The 17,454-nt window shown below is 56.2% G+C and overlaps 2 protein-coding genes across 4 annotated transcripts in view; one reads left to right on the forward strand and one right to left on the reverse strand.

The window, feature by feature from the left end:
• Positions 1 to 1,701: 1,701 nt before the first annotated feature.
• On the forward strand, positions 1,702 to 15,318 carry Bnip5 (BCL2 interacting protein 5). Of its 2 annotated transcripts, none has more exons than XM_055607084.1 (12): positions 1,702 to 1,831; positions 6,335 to 6,897; positions 7,866 to 7,961; positions 9,047 to 9,147; positions 9,298 to 9,535; positions 10,343 to 10,474; positions 11,051 to 11,112; positions 11,279 to 11,528; positions 11,997 to 12,122; positions 12,669 to 12,733; positions 13,587 to 13,850; positions 14,509 to 15,318. In XM_055607084.1, exons 1-12 carry the CDS (start codon positions 1,776 to 1,778, stop codon positions 14,542 to 14,544), a joined length of 1,989 nt encoding a protein of 662 aa, XP_055463059.1. In that variant the 5' UTR covers positions 1,702 to 1,775; the 3' UTR covers positions 14,545 to 15,318. The 2 variants fall into 2 exon arrangements, with proteins under 2 accessions (XP_055463059.1, XP_055463060.1); XM_055607085.1 differs by having other exon boundaries at positions 9,047 to 9,108.
• The window catches only part of Pnpla1 (patatin like phospholipase domain containing 1), a 29,456-nt gene continuing 27,312 nt past the window's right edge, over positions 15,311 to 17,454 (reverse strand). For both annotated transcript variants that reach the window (XM_055607088.1, XM_055607087.1), the window contains one exon: positions 15,311 to 17,269. The gene's annotated coding sequence lies outside the window, so the exon portion shown is untranslated. The remainder of the gene's footprint in view (positions 17,270 to 17,454) is intronic.

The following is a 17,454-nucleotide window of genomic DNA, read 5'->3' on the forward strand; positions in this document are numbered from 1 at the left end:
TGACCCCACATTTGCCCAGTGACCCACACCTGCACAGTGACCCCACATTTGCCCAGTGACCCACACCTGCCCAGTGACCCACACCTGCACAGTGACCCACACCTGCACAGTGACCCCACATTTGCCCAGTGACCCCACATTTGCCCAGTGACCCACACCTGCCTAGTGACCCCACATTTGCCCAGTGACCCACACCTGCCCAGTGACCCACACCTGCTCCTGCTTATTGGCTCTTTTTTTTGTTTTTATTTTTCAAGACAGCATTTCTCTGTGTAACAGAGTGCTGGCTGGCCTAAAACTCACTCTGTAGACCAGGCTGCCCTGGAACTACTCACAGAGCTCCACCTGCCTCTGCCTCCTGAGTTCTGGCATTAAAGGCAACCACACCCAGCCCTATTGGCTTCTTCTTCTTCTTTTTTTTTTTTTTTTTCAAAGAATAATTTATTTATTATGTGTACAATGTTGTCTGCATGTACACCTGCAGGCCAGCAGAGGGCACCAGATTTCATTACAGATGGTTGGGAGCCACCATGTATTTGCTGGGAATTGAACTCAGGACCTCTGGAAGAGCAAGCAGTGCTCTTAACCTCTGAGCCATCTCTCCAGCCCTTGGCTTCTTTTTGATGTGACAAAATACACATGACAAAAACTTCACCGTTGGAAAAAAAAAATTTTTTTTTTTGAGACAGGATCCCACTACCCTTGATGGGCATGAAACCTACTATGTAGCTAAACAGCTCTAACGCAGATCTGCCTGCCTACGCCTCCGGGTATGGGGATTAAGGGAGTCCACCAGGAAATCTGGCCAATGTGCAGGCAGGCATGTGTGCCTGTGTGCCTGTGTGTGTGTGTGTGTGTGTGTGTGTGTGTGTTTAAAGCACATTTTTAAAGATTCGTGTGTATAAGCATTTCGCTTACATGTATGTGTATGTGGGGGTAGGTGCGGCGCCATTAGAGGGCAGAAGAAAGCATTAGATCCCCTTGAACGGGAATTATGGATGATTTAGGTTGCTCGGAACTGCGCCCAGGTCCTCTGCAAGAGCAGCCAGTGCTCTTAATCACTGAACTCTCTCTCCAGCCCCAGAAGCTTTTGATTTTTAAGGTCGCTGGGGTAGAGGGGTCATTTTTCTAGAATGGCACTGGCCTTTGGCCACGAAGGCAGCACTTAACTGGATGGCCTCAAAGGGTTAAGGAAGGAAGGCAGGAGTGGCAACCGCTGGTGCGGCTGGAGGGGAACGGGTGGGAGATTTGGGCATAGAAATGGTCAAGATACAGTGTACCCGCATATGAAATTGTCAAAGAACAAACCCAAACGTTAAAAACAGGAACAGAAAGAAAAGCTGGTGGTGAGCCCACACTCCACGGAAGGCAACAGACACACGGCTCCCACGGGCAGGTTTGTCTCCGGGTTGCTCTGCACACATCCCGTCCACGGCCTGTCCCTCCAGCCCCTTCCCTCTCCAGGGGCGTCAGGCATGACCACCCTCACGCCCCAGAGTTTCCAAACAAAAGCTTTGCTTTCGATTTCACCAGTCACGGGAGCTGGTTTCGTCCTGGGATTCAGGTATAATAAGGAAGTTGTGGACTGAAACTGTGTGGGGTTCCTCCCCTCTGTCTCCTGGGCAGAGCCCGGAGGAGCGGGCGGTACCAGCTGGGGCGATGATATATAGAACCCAGAAGTCGTGAACCCCTCAAGTGCTACCTGGCGTGAAGACAGCATCTTCTCCCTGGCAGTGGATCCGACCCTCGAAGGACTTCTGCTGACCGGGAGAGCCATGCCCAGCACCAGGAACCCCAGCCCAGGGGTGTCCCGGGACAGCAGTGGTCTGAGGTGGGTTGTGGCAGGTGGGGGCCTTGGGAGCCGGGGCCCCGGGTGGGTATTCCAGGGTCCCAAGAGGAAGCCGGATGTGATGGGTAATGCGGAACCAAGCCTGGTTCCGCTTCCAACTTGGGGATCCGAGAGGATCTGCCTTCTTATATTTTAAAAAGACGGCGCAGGGGCCAGCAGCGTGGCTCAGAAGGTGCCCAACACCCTGAGGTCAGCCCCTGGAACCCATAAGGGAGGAAAGAAAGAATGAGTCCTCTGACAGCCACGTGTGTGTTGTGGTACCCCAATACACACACATTGCTCTCCCATGCACACCACACACACACACACACACACACACACACATCACACACACATACCACACAAGCATATGCATACACATGTATGAAGAGAATCTCCCACGCTTTAGAACACAGACGCTGAGTGATGTGTTTGTCGGTGACACGGAGGAGCAGGCAGGGGACACTCCCTCCCACTGAGGCTCAGGCAGGGCGCTCAGGGGCTGCTCGGGCTCTCCTGGAGCCAGGACAGCTGAGGTCGGGCCCTGAGCCTCTGCCCATCTGGGTGTGCCCCTGGGCCCCCCACAGCGTTGACATGCACAAAGACAGCTGGGGAGCATCAGGGAAGCGAGCTCAGGTGTGAGCGGCTCAGGAATCACCAGCAGGTCTGGAGCAGGTGAGGCTGGAATGGAGAGGGCTTAGTGGCTTGCTCTCATTGTGTGAGGAAGGCCACCGAGGCAGATGGATGTCCCTTAGGCCCAGCCTCTGCTCGGCAAGGCCCTCAGAGGTTACGGGGGCCACCGTGTGGGTCATGGGTCTGACGGTTCCCACACTCAGGGGTGAGCTCAGCCCCGTGCAGGGCCCGTGCACCTCGGGGGCCCAAGAATGACCCCAAGAAAAGATGGAGGAGCCCTTGAATTGTCACCGCTTGACTGGTGTGGCCAAGTGTGGCACAGAATGGGAACATCCCATTCAGGCACGCCAGTGGAGGCCTGGAGATCTCCAGGGAGACTCCCTCAGGACCCAGCTGCCAAGGGGTAGCCAGGCCCGCTCCGTGTTCGTAGTCTTTGTGCCTGGGGTCCACATGTCTGTCCCATGTACACACGTAGGTATGTGACATGTTCAGAAGACGTGGCTCGGGACAGGAGTGAGAAGGCAGGATCTGAAATTGGACGGGGAGAAGGTGGTTTGGGCCAGCTCTCTGCTCCCAGCACAGGGACTTTGACAGTGTGTCAGAGGCTGGGGACCTCGGATTCCCCCCCCCCCCCCCAGACAGGCTGATTCACAGGGAGCCGTCGGATTCAGTGAGATCACAGAGGTGAAAGGGCTTACCATGTGTTTGTGTAGTTGTTTGTTTCATAAACACCCAGGGCCTGCCTGGCCAGGGGTAGGGACAGCAGGGAGGCCTCTGGCCAGGTATCCCTTAGGCACCTTAGACCTGTGGCCAGCAGCAAGCTTGGCTGTGCAATTTTAGACAGTGTTGGGCGTTCTGAGTTAGGGCAGGCTGAAACTCAGTGTGTGTGTGTGTGTGTTGAGTACCTACAGGCATGGAGGAAGGAGTACTTTGTGGCATGAGAATAACAGGCCAGGCAAATGTAACGATGAGGTCAGAGATTAGAAAACATGCCAAACACAGCCTCGTGCCGGGGAAAACCACGCCAGCTCCTGTGGCTGTGAAGTGAGTCACTGGAGCTGTTTTCCTACCTTAGGCTCTGTGATCTGTGTATCTCCCCCCCCCCCCCGCATTTCTGGCTAGGATGGACTTTGTTCTGAAGCCTGCTGTCAGCCATGGTGGCGGCAACGTGGGCCAGGGCAGGATTTCCCCTACAATCCATCCAGACATGGGCTCAAAGCAAGCTAAAGGGGAAGGAGGAAGAAAGTCATCTGCTATTCCCAGCTGGGCAAAACTTCATGCTGAGAGCACCTCAGAGATCAGTGGCTGTGTAATTTGGAGAGGCGGGTCTCTCAGTCCCCCCCAAGTCTCTGGGCTTGGTATCAGGAGGTCTTGGGGACCCTTGGGGTGGTCCTTCACTGGGGACGTTGGGAAACATCATCGTGAAAAAGCAGCAGGCGGGAGAGAGAGAGCGCTGAGCTCACCGCCACAGCTGGGGAAAGCTTTCCATGGCAACGCCCCCCCTTTAAAGATGGGTGCCCCTTTCTTCCACCTGGGTGGGATGGGCCCCTGGTGCCAGGCCACCTCAGGGAAGATGAGGAGCCTGAGGCACTGACTATGGCACCCTGCACGTTCAGCTACTTTCATGGTCTCTGTTAGGATCTGGCCATCAGAAGCCCTGACTGCTTTTGGAACTGTATTTCTGGCCCAGCTTCCTTTGATCTGATTAATATAATCAGCCAGCCCATTGCTCTAAATATGTCTTCTCTTAAGCCTGCGGCCTCCTAGAGGCGGCTGTTGAGCCCTGCCCTGGAGTCGTGGCTTTATCAGTGTAAATACCAGCACATTCTCTTTTGGATCTACGTGGCCTCTTGCCCAGTATCCTTACATAGCACCAGACAGGCAGGATTCCAGAGGTGGTAAAAGCCAAAAGAAGTGAATGTGGGGAAGGTCAGATTGCTTCCTTCTTTTCTTTTCTTTTTTCCTTCCCTTATTCCCCCCAGAGCTGCACTGTGAAAGCACAAGTCAGGCAGCCGACCTCTGGGCTTTCAGGAACTTAGTTGCCACAGGAGAGGCAGGCACTACGCAGCCCAGATGCATAGTATTTTCACAGAGCATTAAGTAACCAGCGCAGCTTTTCAAAATGCTTGAGTCCTCCCCCGGCCCGAGGACAGCCTCCCCTCCTTCATGCGAGACACCAGGTCTCCATGGCCTGTGGTAATGGGTGCCCTGCTGTGGGGGTCCAGTTCTCCCACCCCAGACAGAGGCTGGTGTGTGTGTGTGTGTGTGCATACTCATGCCGTGGCACTAGGTGAAACTCAGAGGACGACTTTTCAGGGTCAGTTCTCTTCTTCTAGCATGTGGGTCCCGGGGATTGAACTCAGATCCTCAGGCTTGGCAGCGATCACCTCTATCCCCAGAGCCATCTCACCAACCCAATTCCAGATTCTTATTTTTGCCTCTGCGCTAGACATACCGGCAGAATACACTTATATGAATTAACTATTTGGTGAAAGCAAGGGATGTGATGGAAATATATACTTTGTGTTTACTTATTTTATTCATGTGTGTGTGTCTGCCGTGTGTATGTGTGCGAGCGCGCGCGCGCGCACGCGCACATGTGTGTCTGCCATGTGGGGGTGCCTGTGGAGGCAGGAGAGGGCATCAGATCCCCTTGTAGCTGGAGTTATAGGCAGTTGTGAGCTGTGTGATGTGGGTGCTGGGACCAGAACTTGGGACCCTGGAAGAGCAGTACGCTCTTTTAAACCCTGAGCCATCTTGCTAGCTCATGGCATCTATTTCTTTATTTATTTGATGCACCCACATAGGACAACTCACAGCAGCCTGTAACTGCAGCTCCAGGGGGATTCAACACCCTCCCCTGGACACTGTGGACATACACACACATGCACAGACAGACACATGTATCCGTACTTAATTTTTAAAAAATATTTGCTGGGCAGGATAAAAACAAAACAAACCTTTAGTTCCAGCACTTGGGAGGATCTCTGTGAGCCTGAGGCCAGCCTGGTCCACATATTGATTTCCAGGACAGCCAGGGCCATATAGAGCCCATGTCTCAAAAACAAAACAAAATGAAACAAACAAAAAGATGATGGACCATGCAGGGACCCGGCCCAGGGCGGAAGAGGCAGGCCTTGCAGGGACAGAACACTTGCCCAGCATGTTCAAGGACCTGGGTTCCAGCCCCAGTGCTGGAAAGTACACAGATCGTAGTACAGCTTGCTGGTCTGAGCATGCAGCAGGCCAGGCCAGGAGACTGAGGCATGGCTGAGGGTTCAAGGCCAGCCTGGGCTGCAGCAGTGAGAACTTGCCTCTAAACCAACACTGAAGTGAAGGAGGGAAGGAGAGGGGAGGGAGGAGGGAACCCAGAAGGCCCCTTGCTCCCCTCATGGCAGACAGCTCAGGAACATCAGCGTGGCTCTTTGGGAGCCTTCAGGTGTGAACAGGACTTAGTGCCCAGTGCCCGGTGCCCGGTGCCCTGCTTTTCTCTGTGAGCATTAGTGCCTTTGATTCTCAATCTGACCACACCAGCGTCCTGGAGGAGGCATGTGAGGGTTCTGTGTCTGCCAGAACCAAGGTCCTTTTGATGAGTTAATTACTTGAGAGTCATAAACCCAAAATCATCTGTGGGGAGACAGGTGGTGAGGGCGGGGCTGGGCTCCTCTGCTAGCCACTGACTGGCCTGAGCATCTGATTCCCTTTCCTTCCCTGGAAATTGGGAGTAGTGACCTCCTCCCCTGTGGGGTTCTCCAGGGCTCCAAATGAGGCATCACCAGGGGAGGGCGGATTCACAGTGACAGCGACAGGAGCTTTGGGAATGGAGGTGGGCACGGGTCAGCCTCCTGAGGGAGCTGTTTGTTTTGGTTGTAGACCACTGGAGACCCTGAGGGGCCCGAGGAATCCTCCAGCAGATAAGAGAGTTGGATCCTTGGACCGGCAGGTTCCCAGGAAGGCCTCTGAATCCCCAAACTCCGGGTGCCCCTCCGGGCCCAGCTGCAGGAGGACAGCGAGCGAGGGCGCCAGAGGCTCTGGGAGGCCACCTCTCTCCACAGAAGCTCGGGGCCCTGCTGCCACAGCCCTCCCTCTGGGAGAGGGGAGCCAGCTTCTCCCCAGTGAGCAGGGCCCCTCAGAAGACACCAAGAAAGAGAGGCCCCCGAAGCCAGCCCAGCAGGGCTGGGTGAGAATGTTCCTGAATTTCCTGCTGCTGGGGCTAGAGGAGCCCAGAGAAAAGGCCAACAGGAAGTCAAAGGCCAAAGGCGAGAGGACGGAGCCCCTGGAGTGGGCCGAGGAGCCAGCCCTCAGTAAGAAGTCCCAGGAGAAGAGAGCGGGCCGCAAGAAACACAGCCACAGGAAGCCCGATGTGGAGGAGCCTCGCGGGCCCCAGAACTCTGAGATAGAAGCCAAGGAGGCAGACCTGGGGCTGAGCTGCGGGGGTGAGCAGATTAGGGTAACCCCACTGTCCCACCTGAAGGCCAGGCTGCTCTAAGTTTGTTCACTAAATGTCCTCAACCAAGATTAGGTGTGGACAGCCGGGGGGGGGGGGGGGGGACGTTTCTGTGAACAGCTGAATGCTTGAGACCAACCCAACAGAGGCGCCACCGATTTCTACAAGCCTGTGGCCCAGCGCTGCCGACTTAAGGGGCCCACCCCACCCCCATCCACAAAAAAACAAGAGATAAAATAGTTGCTGCCTCACGGGTCAACACAGCTCATGCAGAAACAAGTGCAGAGGGCTGGAAGTAGCCGATCACCCACCCCACAGGCCTGTGGGGTCGCGCTAGGGGCTCTCTAGATAGATAGACCCTGTTCCGTCAAGAACAGATCTGCTGCTGGGTATGGTAGCACACGCCTTTAGTCCCAGCACTTGGGAGGCAGAGGCAGAGGTGGATCTCTGTGAGTTCGAGGCCAGCCTGGTCTACAGAGCGAGTTCCAGGACAGCCAGCCAGGGCTACACAGAGAAGCCCTGTCCTGAAAAACAAACAAACAGAACAAACAGCACAGAGGAAATCTGGGGCTCTGGTTTCTGCGGTGGCTGCCCCTGGAGCCCTTGACCCCTGGGGAGAAAGGAGGGAGTAGGCTGCCCCCACCCCCACGCGCATTCCTGTGTCAGGGGGTGTGGAGGGAAGTCCCTTCTGCCCCCAGAGGCCTCAGCTGGAGGCTCTAGTGTGTGGCCACACTGTCGCTGCAATGGGAAGGAGGCTCAGGGAGAGCTGCTGGGAGGGGGCCCTGGCCTGAGACATCCCATTTTCACCTGGAAATCCTGGCCAGTCTCTGATTTGGGGTGAGGCTTGGGGGTGGTCGCTGCCTGGCCTGTCACTCTGGAGCTCACGCTGATTCGGACTGACAAGGTCAGAGGAATGTCACTAAATCAGGCTTCTGCTTGATGTGGTTTGCTTTCCAGGGGCCTTACCCACTGAAGGAGGCCATGCTGAATCCCCAGACAGACCTGCCCAAGCCGCGGGTCCCCCCTCGGAAGAGGACCCCCAGAAGCTTAACCGTGAGTCCAAATGGCTGGGGTCCTTCTTTTCTTGTGGGTAGGTGGCGGCGCCAGACTGGAGGGGTCACTCAGGGTGGCCGCTGAGACCGAGCAGGCCAAGTCTCAAGGCACAGACAGATCCTTCTTGGCCATTCTGCTGCTTCCGGCACTGAGAACTTACTTCAGAATCTAACGGGAGGGGTGGGGGAGAAGCGGGGGGGGGGGGGGGGGGAGGTCGAGGCACCAGAAAGGCTGCTGGCCAGCGCTCCGGCCTCCGTGTCAACGGGAGCAGCGCTTTGCTTCCAATCTCCTAAAGTTTACAGACACACGGAAGACAGGCGGGGATGCAGTTCAGCTGGCAGAATGCTGGCCTGGCATGCACAGAGCTGGCATTACACCCCAGCCCAGCATCCCATACATGGGGTGTGGAGGTGTCCAGTTGTAATCCCAGCACTGAGGAGGTAGAGGCAGGAGGATCGGAGGTTCAAGGTCATCCTCAGGCACAGATGGAATTGGAAGTCAGTTTGAGCAACGTAAGACTCCACTCATCTGTCATCTGTCAACTGTCTGTCTGTCTATACCTGCCACCCACCTGTCGAGTAGGGGCTGAAGGCGTAGTTAGACAGGAATTCTGCTCATCAGGTAAGAGGTCTTGGGCTTAAATAAATAAAGCAGATAGACGGAAAAATGGAAAGAACTGTCCAACGGCCGGTTGGATAGCTCTTGGGCTGCTCCAGTTTCCTCAGGTTTAGAGCACTGGCTGTTCTTCCAAAGGTCCTGAGTTTAATCCCCAGCCACCTTAGACCTTTCAGGTACAGCTAGTGGACGGAGCACGCCGCCCTTGTGTAAGGCAGAGTGGGCCACCCTGCTCTGACCTGAGTTCAAGTCCTGGGACCCACATAATAGAAAGAAGAGAATTCACTTCCAAAAGATGTCCTCTGACCCCCAATAAGTCAAATTTTTAAAAGTTACAGTTCTCCCTTCAGAACCTTTGATGAGCTCTTCTGGATCCCTGGGGGACGTGGACTGGCCACGGTCGCCCTGGGAGTCCAGATCTGAACACCGCCTGCGTGCTCACGAGCGGTGGTCCGTGTGCTCTCTTGCAGAGGATGAAGTCATCTGGCAGATAGTGGAGCTGCTCAAGAAAGCGGGAGACCAGCTGGAAGAGGTGAGCCGCAGGCGTCAGAGAACCCGACGGCAGCTCCTGGTTCGTGCTCTACCTGTCTGTCCTTCCTTCCCAGCTAGCCCCAGTCCCCAATTCCCGAAGCCACCTCCCACTCCAGACCCTCCCTGTCTGAAGCTGCCTCTACCGTCTCCTCAAGGTCTGGGGCTTGACTCAGTTTCCCTCCCCCCACAGCAAGAGCAAGCCCCTCAGCCAGAAGTGGCTCCACAGAGACCGACACCACCCCCAAGGAAGAAAACCCAGGAGAAGAAATCCAGCCTGAAGAGGGCCTTGTCCTTCAAGAGGCTTGCCTCCGAGGAGCCCAGGAGAGAGGGCGCAGCCACTGCCGCGGCCCCGGAAACCCGGCCCAAGAGGCCCAGCTTCCTACCCCTGTGTGTCAGTAGCCAGAGAACGTCCACCTGCAGCAGCCAAGGTGAGCAGGCGCAAGTCTACCAGTTGCCATAGCAACTGCAGCTGCCTCCAGCTTGGGCATCTTCCCAGGGCTGGGATTGACATTAGGCTTTGAGCAGCGTCAGGAAGGGTTAGGGATGGGAAAAGAATGGAAGCTCATAGCCACCTTCCCGAGCACCACTCTATTTTAATTTAATTTAATTTTATTTTAATTTTATTGTTATGCTTGTTTGTCTGGAGACAGCGTCTCGCATAGCCCAGGCTGGTCTCGAAATCCCTGTGGAGCCAGAAATGACTTTGAACGACTTGCCTGCCTGCCTCTACTACCTGAAGGCTAGAATTACAGGCTTGCACCTTGTGTGGCGCCGGGGGTGGAAATGTTTGCCAGGCAAACACAGAGGGAGAAGGTCACATGGTTCCTCCCAGGCATCAGTATGAATGGGGTGGGCCTCGTGGGACGCCATTGCCAGGAGAATTTCTGGCTCAGAGAGCATGGATTCGGAGACAGGAGAGGAGGGATTTTCACCCAAGGCAGTTTAGGCCATGGACAGTTCATGCCAGGCAGCCAGCTCTAAGGGACTGGTTGTCCCCTAGTGGGTAGGTTAGGGGCGCCCCGTGCAAAGAAAGGGCCGAGAAGCCAAGGAAAAGCGGCCCTGGGGGCTGCAGATGGGCTGATCTGTGTTGCCAGAGCTCCACACCTGGCACAGCCCAGAAGCTCACTGTGGCCTGGCAGAGCCCAGGGGTGGGGTGTATTGGCACCTTCCTGGGCTCAGGGCCAGCTGCTGGGTGCGGCCGACACACAGGCTTACTGTGCCTTTCTGTCCCCCAGCTTCAGAGGCACCCGGAGCCGTCGAGGGCCTGTCTGTAGACGGCGGAGGCTTGCAGCCCTCTGAGCTCCACACACCAGCCGGATGTCGGGAACCCACAGAGAAGCCGCTGCTGGACAGAGCCTCAGAATCCAGTTAGTCCCCTGCCCCTCAGAATCTCACATGCGAGCACGCTACACACGCTCACACACAAAACCTGTCTTGACTCTGCCATCTGGAGGAGGGAAACTGAGGCAGAGAGAGGGAGGCGGAGGCCTATTTCAAGCTCCTTGTGGCTGTGAAGGTAGCATCGGCCTGGAGCACTCTTGACTGCTAGCCTCAGTTTCCTCATTTTCCAAGGGTGGCCCTTGAGAGTTGCCGGAGGTGCTAACTGAATGACAGCCTGTAAATCAGGGGGTGGGAGTGGGGGTGGGGGTGGGGCCGGGCCTGTCAGCAGACGCTGGAGGACTGGGGCAGCTGGAGGACTGGGGCAGGGACAGGAAGGGACTGCGCAGAGAAAAGGAAGTGTTGCCATGGTTATCGGTTCATGGTTGGCAGAGCCAGGCCTGGGTGTGAAATATCGTCAGGTCTTACACATCTGGAGACGCTTTACACACCTGGGGGAGAGCGGGGGCACACCCGGGAGATAGCACAGCCTGTAACGCACTGGGGTGTGTGGCCCCGGGCCCCGGCCACCCAGGCCTTTGTAAGGAACCCTGTCCTTTCCGTAGGAGAATTCAGGCGGAAGATCCTGGCCCTGCTCCAGAATGCAGAGGAGCAGAAAGGAGAGCAGGTGAGACACCCTGTCCCCCTAACCTGCCCTCCGGGGAACCCCATCCCTCCTGCCTCCCCCAGACGACATCCCCCTTCCTGCTGGGTCACACCCTCTAGGCCATAGTTGACCTTTGACCTTCTGGAGGCCAGGAGCCCTGACTCCATTTCTCACTCCATCTCCACAGCAGGAGGCAGAGGAGGCCGGAGAAAACCCAGCCCCAGCCCCAGCCGGCAGGGTGAAGGCACACGGGAAGAAATCCAACCTCCGGAGAGCCTTTTCTCTCAGGAAACACAGCTCCAAGGATTCTAAGAGAACAGAGGCTTCGGGGACTCCGGACGCTGCCAGCAGCCCGGAGGCCAAGCCGCCCAAGAGGCACACCTTCCTGCCCTTGTGTGTCGGGGGCCACAGGGCTTCCATCTCCTCCGGCAGCCCAGGTGAGCAGGCTGGGCGTTACCACGGTAACCGAAGGCCGTGCCTTCACACGCCTTTAATCCCAGTACTCTGGAGACAGAGGCAGGTGGATCTCTGTGAGTTCGAGGCCTGAGGACCGCTGGTATACAAGGATTCCCTGGCACTTATGCAATGCCTGCTGTATACAGCACTAACACATACCATCTCATTTAACACGCCTGGCCTGTCTTAAGAGTTCCATTTGACAACAGGGAAAGGTGGCGTTCAGACTGACAGGGCCAAGTCTTGCACATTTAAGGGGGGGGGTGACTGCTGAGTGGGAGTCATGGGCCCGTCCACGTGCTTTTTAGACTGCAGCCTGTGGGGGAAGCAGAGGGCAGGGAGGGAACATGGAGATCCCCTCAGGAAAAGGATAGTCCTTCCCCCACAAGGACTGAGACGGATGCCAAACCCGCCCGTTTTTAATTTTTTTCTTCTGCAATCCCATTCAGAAAGCCTGGAGTTCCAGAAGACGGAGGCTGCAGGGGGAGGACCAGCCGGGTCCCCAGAAGCACCCTTCCCGGCCAGAAGTCACCCACCACAGGAGGGGATGCCACCCGAGGGAGCCTTCGAATCCAGTGAGTACACCCTGCGCCCGCTAGGGTAGCCCCGGCCGATAGGGAATGCCCCTAGGTGTGGAAAAGGTGGCCGAACCCCCCCCACCCTGACTCCCCCAGGAGGCCCAGCAGCGGGGACAGGAGCAGTGAGGTGCTGTTTAAACCAGGGCTGCTGGGCTAGGGTACAGATGAGGCCTTAGTCAAGGCCACCGGTGTCAATGGTCCCACCTTGGTCCCGAGTCAAGCCGTGAAGGGTCCAGAATGACCTCTCCGAGGGTTTTCCTACGTATTCTAGCGAGCCCAGCCCAAATCAGCACCAAAGGGCCGAAAGCCAGCTAAGCCGCCCTCGGCTGTGGCAGCGCCTGACGCTTCCATTCCTGACATGAGGGGCCCTGGATTCCCCGTGTGTCAGGAGCCGAGTTCGGTCACAGGTGCCTAGAGTGAACAGGAGGTCTCTACCTGGACAGCTGAGCTGCTGTGGCAGTCTGCCGTGGGCATGCGTGTGTGTGTGTGTGTGTGTGTGTGTGTCGCTGGGAACAGCCTCTCATCCATCCTTTCTTCCCTCAGAGGAGTTCATCATCTCTAAGCTGGTGGAGGACCTCCAAGAGGTGGACAGTGAGCTAGGGAGGCAGGTGAGATATGGGGTGTGGGGGAGGTGCTCGTGTACCCACCTCTGAGACCTGGGTTCCGTCCCCCCCCTTCCAAGTGTCCTCGGTCACGTCCCTTGACTTCTCTGAGCCTCCGTTTCTGCTTCTGCAAAAGGGATAACTTCTGTTTGAGCAAACCGTGCCTGCTCAGAGGGCCCTAACGAGTGGCAGGTGAGGAGAACGGCAGCTTAAAACAACAGAGCGCAGGCAGGCTGGGCAGCCAGGTCGGCAGGGAAGAGTGCTCGCCTGGCAGGCCCGAAGCCCAAGTTCAAATCCCAAGCGTGCCCGTAAAGAAAAGCCAGGCATGGCCTCGTGCACCTGCTGGCCCAGAGCTGTCACAAGGAGGCGGGAGTGTCACTGGGCTCAGCTGGCGGCCAGCCTACCTCCAGGGTCAGTGAGGGACCCTGCCTCAAGGGACTCAGGCAGACCCCTAGCCGGGGACACGGGACGCCCATGAGGTTTGGGCCCAACCCCGGGAGACCCCAGCTGCCACGTCCAGATAGGAAGCGAAGTCAACTGGCCAGAAGGATTTAGCACGGGCTGAGACCCCATGAAATGTTTGGCGTGGACTGTCCCCATTCTACCGCGACCCGTTTCGGAGAGGGGAACCTGGTCGCCCATCTTTGTAGCAAAGGGAGGCTCCGAGTGCCCCGCTCTGTGTGCTGATCTGGTCCACGTGCCTGTGATTTTGCTTTTTTGCTGAGCCCTGCAGCTGCAAGCCACGCCGTGTGGAAGTGGGGGGCAGGGGAGGGATCTAATGAAGGGGTGCTCGGCTGGGACCTGAGGGAGCAGGCTCGGGTGCGGCCGCGCTGACCACCTACCTCGGCCTCCCTTGCAGATCCGGCAGCACCCCAGCTTCCGGCGCTTTTTCAATGAGTTCTCGGAGGCCTCGCTCAGGAAGCTGGCGGCCGCCCTGGACGGGCAGAGGGCCCGCCTCTCAGGGGCCGCCGGGAGCCTCGCCGACAGACCCCCGCCCTGCGCCTTCGGCTCGCTCAACAAGTTTGCCGCCAACCACAGCTGCGCCATCTGCACCCTCATGCAGACCCGAGGCCAGTACCCGGGGCACAGCTACGCCCACTTCCTGTCCAGGAAGGCCCGGCAGGTGAGAGGAAGGGGGCTTTGGCGGGTCCTCTAAGGGGACCTCCGGGCCGTCCTGGTTCGCTCAGTCAGGTTTTCTTTCGGGGGCCTGGAGAGAGGGCTCAGAGGTTAAGCAGCAATGGCTGCTCTCCCGGAGGTCCTGAGTTCAATTCCCAGCAACCACACGGGCCCTCTGCTGGCCTGCAGGAGCATGTGCGGACGGAGCACTAACACACCCAAATGTTACCTGTTTACTGTATGTGCGTGCGTGTACCGGCATGCAGGCGTGGGGGCCGGGGGAGACCTTGTTCTCTCCTTCTGCCGTGTGGTTTCTGGGGAATGAAGTCGGCTCGCCGGGCTTCGTGGCTTTAACCTGCTGAGCCATCTTTCCGGCCTCAGTTCAAATGCCACCTCCTTGGCGCCCTCTCCTGGGACAGCTCTAACCACGGCGACAGGAGCCAGCAGGAGGCGGAGGGCGGTGGCGCCCGTCAGTCCTGGAGGGCCTCCGGGAGGTGGCAGGTGCAGTTGGGATGCGCAGGCCTTGGAGCCCGGAGCCGCGGCGGAAGGACTGGGGGCGCTGCGCGCGGTGGGGCGGGGAGCTGCCCAGGCTGGCCGGCCTGGTGAGGGTGTGGAAGGCGGAAGGGAGCCGCGCTGACGTGGGCTGCGGCCCTTCCCCCTCCCAGGACATCCTGAGTCTGGATGGACAGAGCCCCGACTGAAGGACGCGCACGAGGACCAGCCGCTGGTCGGCAGCCTCGGCCCGGACGCCCTGACCCCCCTGCAGCATGGCCCGGGTCTGTGCTTCCCCAACACCCCCAGAGACGAGCTTCGTGCGCCGCAGAGGGCAGAGCTGTGAGCGCGGAAGATGGTGTGTGGATCCCAGACAGTGGAGGCCTGAGGCTTGATTTTGATTTGATTGTGACTGTGCCCTGATTTTTTTCCCCCTTGAAGTAAGAAAGTGCTTATTGGAGCCCACGGTTGAGAGACTTTGAATTTTAAAACTTTGGATTTTAAGAGGTGGGCTCTTTTTTAAAAGCTCAGGTTCTTTTTTTTAATTTTTTATTTTTTTTAGATTTTATTTATTTTGAATGCTCTATGTGCGTGTACATCTGCAGGCCAGAAGAGGGCAGTAGAAGAGGGTATAGATGGTTGTGAGCCACCTTGTGGTTGCTGGGAATTGAACTCATGACCTCTGGAAGAGCAGACAGAGCTCTTAATCACTGAGCCATCTCTCCAGCCCAGGAATGAAATTTTAATGTGTTTGCTTTGTAAAGGATAGGACTTTTAGCCAGGCATGGTGGCACACACCTATTAATCCCAGTACTCACGGAGGCAGGGCCAGCCTGGCCTACAAAATGAGTCCAGGACAGCCAAGGCTACACAGAGAACACTCCTTCCCCCACCCCCACCCCCCCAAAAAAAAAAGAAAATTAAAAAAAAAACCCAACAACAAACCAAACATAACAAAACAAAATAAAACCCTTTTAAAGATATTTCTGTTTTAATGTGAGATTTGTGGGAACAAATAAGAAAACCGGAGGTGTAGCTTGTTAGTGACATTTGTGTGTCAGGTTGACAAGCAGTTATACCGGCTGGCTTTGTGTCAACTTGTCACAAGCTGGAGTCATCAGTCAAGGAAATGCCTCCTTGAGTTCCAGCTGCAGGGCATTTTCTCAATTAGTGATCCATGGGGTGGGCAGAGCCCATTGTAGGTGGTGCCATCCCTGGGCTGCTGTCCTGGGTTCTATGAGAAAGCAGGCTGAGCAAGGCATGAGGAGCAAGCCAGGGAGCAGCGCCCTCTGTGGCCTCTGCCTCAGCTCCGGCCTCCAGGTTCCTGCCCTGCGTGAGTTCCCACCCTGACTTCCTTTGGTGATGAACATTGATGTGGAAGTGTGAGCCCTTTCCTCTCCAGCTTGCTTTTTGATCATGGTGTTTTGCACCAGCCCTAGAAACCCTGCTAAGACACATTTTCTGCGCATTGTGGACATGGCGATAGGCTCCCAGCTGGTGGCTGTGGATGCCTCCTCTGTGGATGGGTCTGTTTGCACAACTGTGAGCTGGGGGTGTAAGAGGCTGTGCCTTGCTCCCAGCTGGCCAGAGACTCGGATGGCCGTCACATGTCCACACAGAGGTGCTAGAGCCCCGGGCTCCCTGGGCAGTCGGCAGGAGGGTGTGGCCGTAGGGGAGGGTATCCTGGATGGCAGGCCGAGTCTTGATTAGCTTTGGAGACTCACACTGTTGGTGGCGTGGCAGGCTCCCAGCAAGGCTGAGGGTAGGGGAGGCCTGGGCTCTCAGGTGAGGCTGCTCTCAAGCTGGAGGCATCCATTCAGGAAGGTCAATGAAAAGAATCCTTTTTTTTTCTTGATGGCATCGAGGTTGTTTAAAAAAAATTTTTTTTTTTTTTTTGTTTAAAATTTTATAGGCACTTGGTGACCTCTTCATAGGTTTATTCAGGCAGTGTTCGGGGGTGTGGCACAGAATGATTTATTTTTCATTTCATGTCCATTGCTGTTTTATCTGCGCATATTTTTGGGTGTCAGAACCCCAAAACAGAAGTTACAGACAGTTGTGAGCTGCCATGTGGGTGCTGGAAATTGAACCTGGGTCCTCTAGAAGAGCAGCCAGTGCTCTTAATCTCTGAGCCATCTCTCCAGCCCCAGGAGCTAAAGTTCTGAAACAGGGGTCAGGAACCTTTTGTACATAGTTTATTTTTCTTTAATCAGTCTCATACACAGTACAGGCTGGCCTTGAACTTGTGGCAGTTCTGCTCTGCCTATCAAGAAGTGGAGATATAGGCAACTGTACAGTTTCCTTTATTTATATGAGGATTTTGTTTTTCTTTTTAATAATGGGGGGGGGGTGTATATGAGTGCAGAGCCCACAGAGGCCAGAAGAGGGCGCAGTATCTCATGGAGTTGGAGCTGCCTGGCACAGAGCAGCAGTTTTACCACCCACCCTCCTCTTCAAACCTTGGACATGGTTTCTTCTCTGCTGCCATAACCTTCCAGGCTGTAGAGTATTTGTTATGAGTCCCCGAGGCTAGTGTCCAGGTCTCATTTTTGTACTGTGTTGTTTGGGGCAAGTGTAAACACTGACTCTGTCAGTGTGATCTAGATTTCTTCAGGGGAGCAAGATAGCCGCCCCCTTGCCCCATCCAGTGGAGACAAAATGGCTGTTCCTGTGCCATCCAGTAGAGGCAAGATGGCCACTACCCGGCCCCATCCAGGGCAGTCAGAGCTTACACAATAGTGGGGACAGCCGCCCCGTCTCTGCCCTGGGTTCTCTCTGGATGTTTCTCAAATGCCCCATCCTTGGGGTGACTCCATGCTGACACAGTAACAAAGGGGTCCTGGGGGGGGTCATGAGCCCCGGGCTTCCCATCTGCTCCCAGGCTGGTAATGTTGGGAATGACATAGTGCCCTCCTGACCCGACTCGCTTCAGCCCTGTGAGTGTCAAGGTGAGAGGCAGAGAAAGACTGTGTCAGCCATCTTTCTTTTACAATGGTCCATGAAGATGGTGTGAATGAGGGAGGAGGCCATTCCCTGCTATGTGTCCGAATAAATGAGGACATGGCTGAGGGGAAGTTTGCTGTAGATATGAGGGAGAGAAAAGCCAGAGGCACCAGGAG

Source organism: Psammomys obesus, unplaced genomic scaffold (genome assembly GCF_907164565.1).
Source record: "Psammomys obesus unplaced genomic scaffold, mPsaObe1.curated_primary_1811, whole genome shotgun sequence".
In the NCBI taxonomy this organism is placed as follows: Eukaryota; Metazoa; Chordata; class Mammalia; order Rodentia; family Muridae; genus Psammomys; species Psammomys obesus.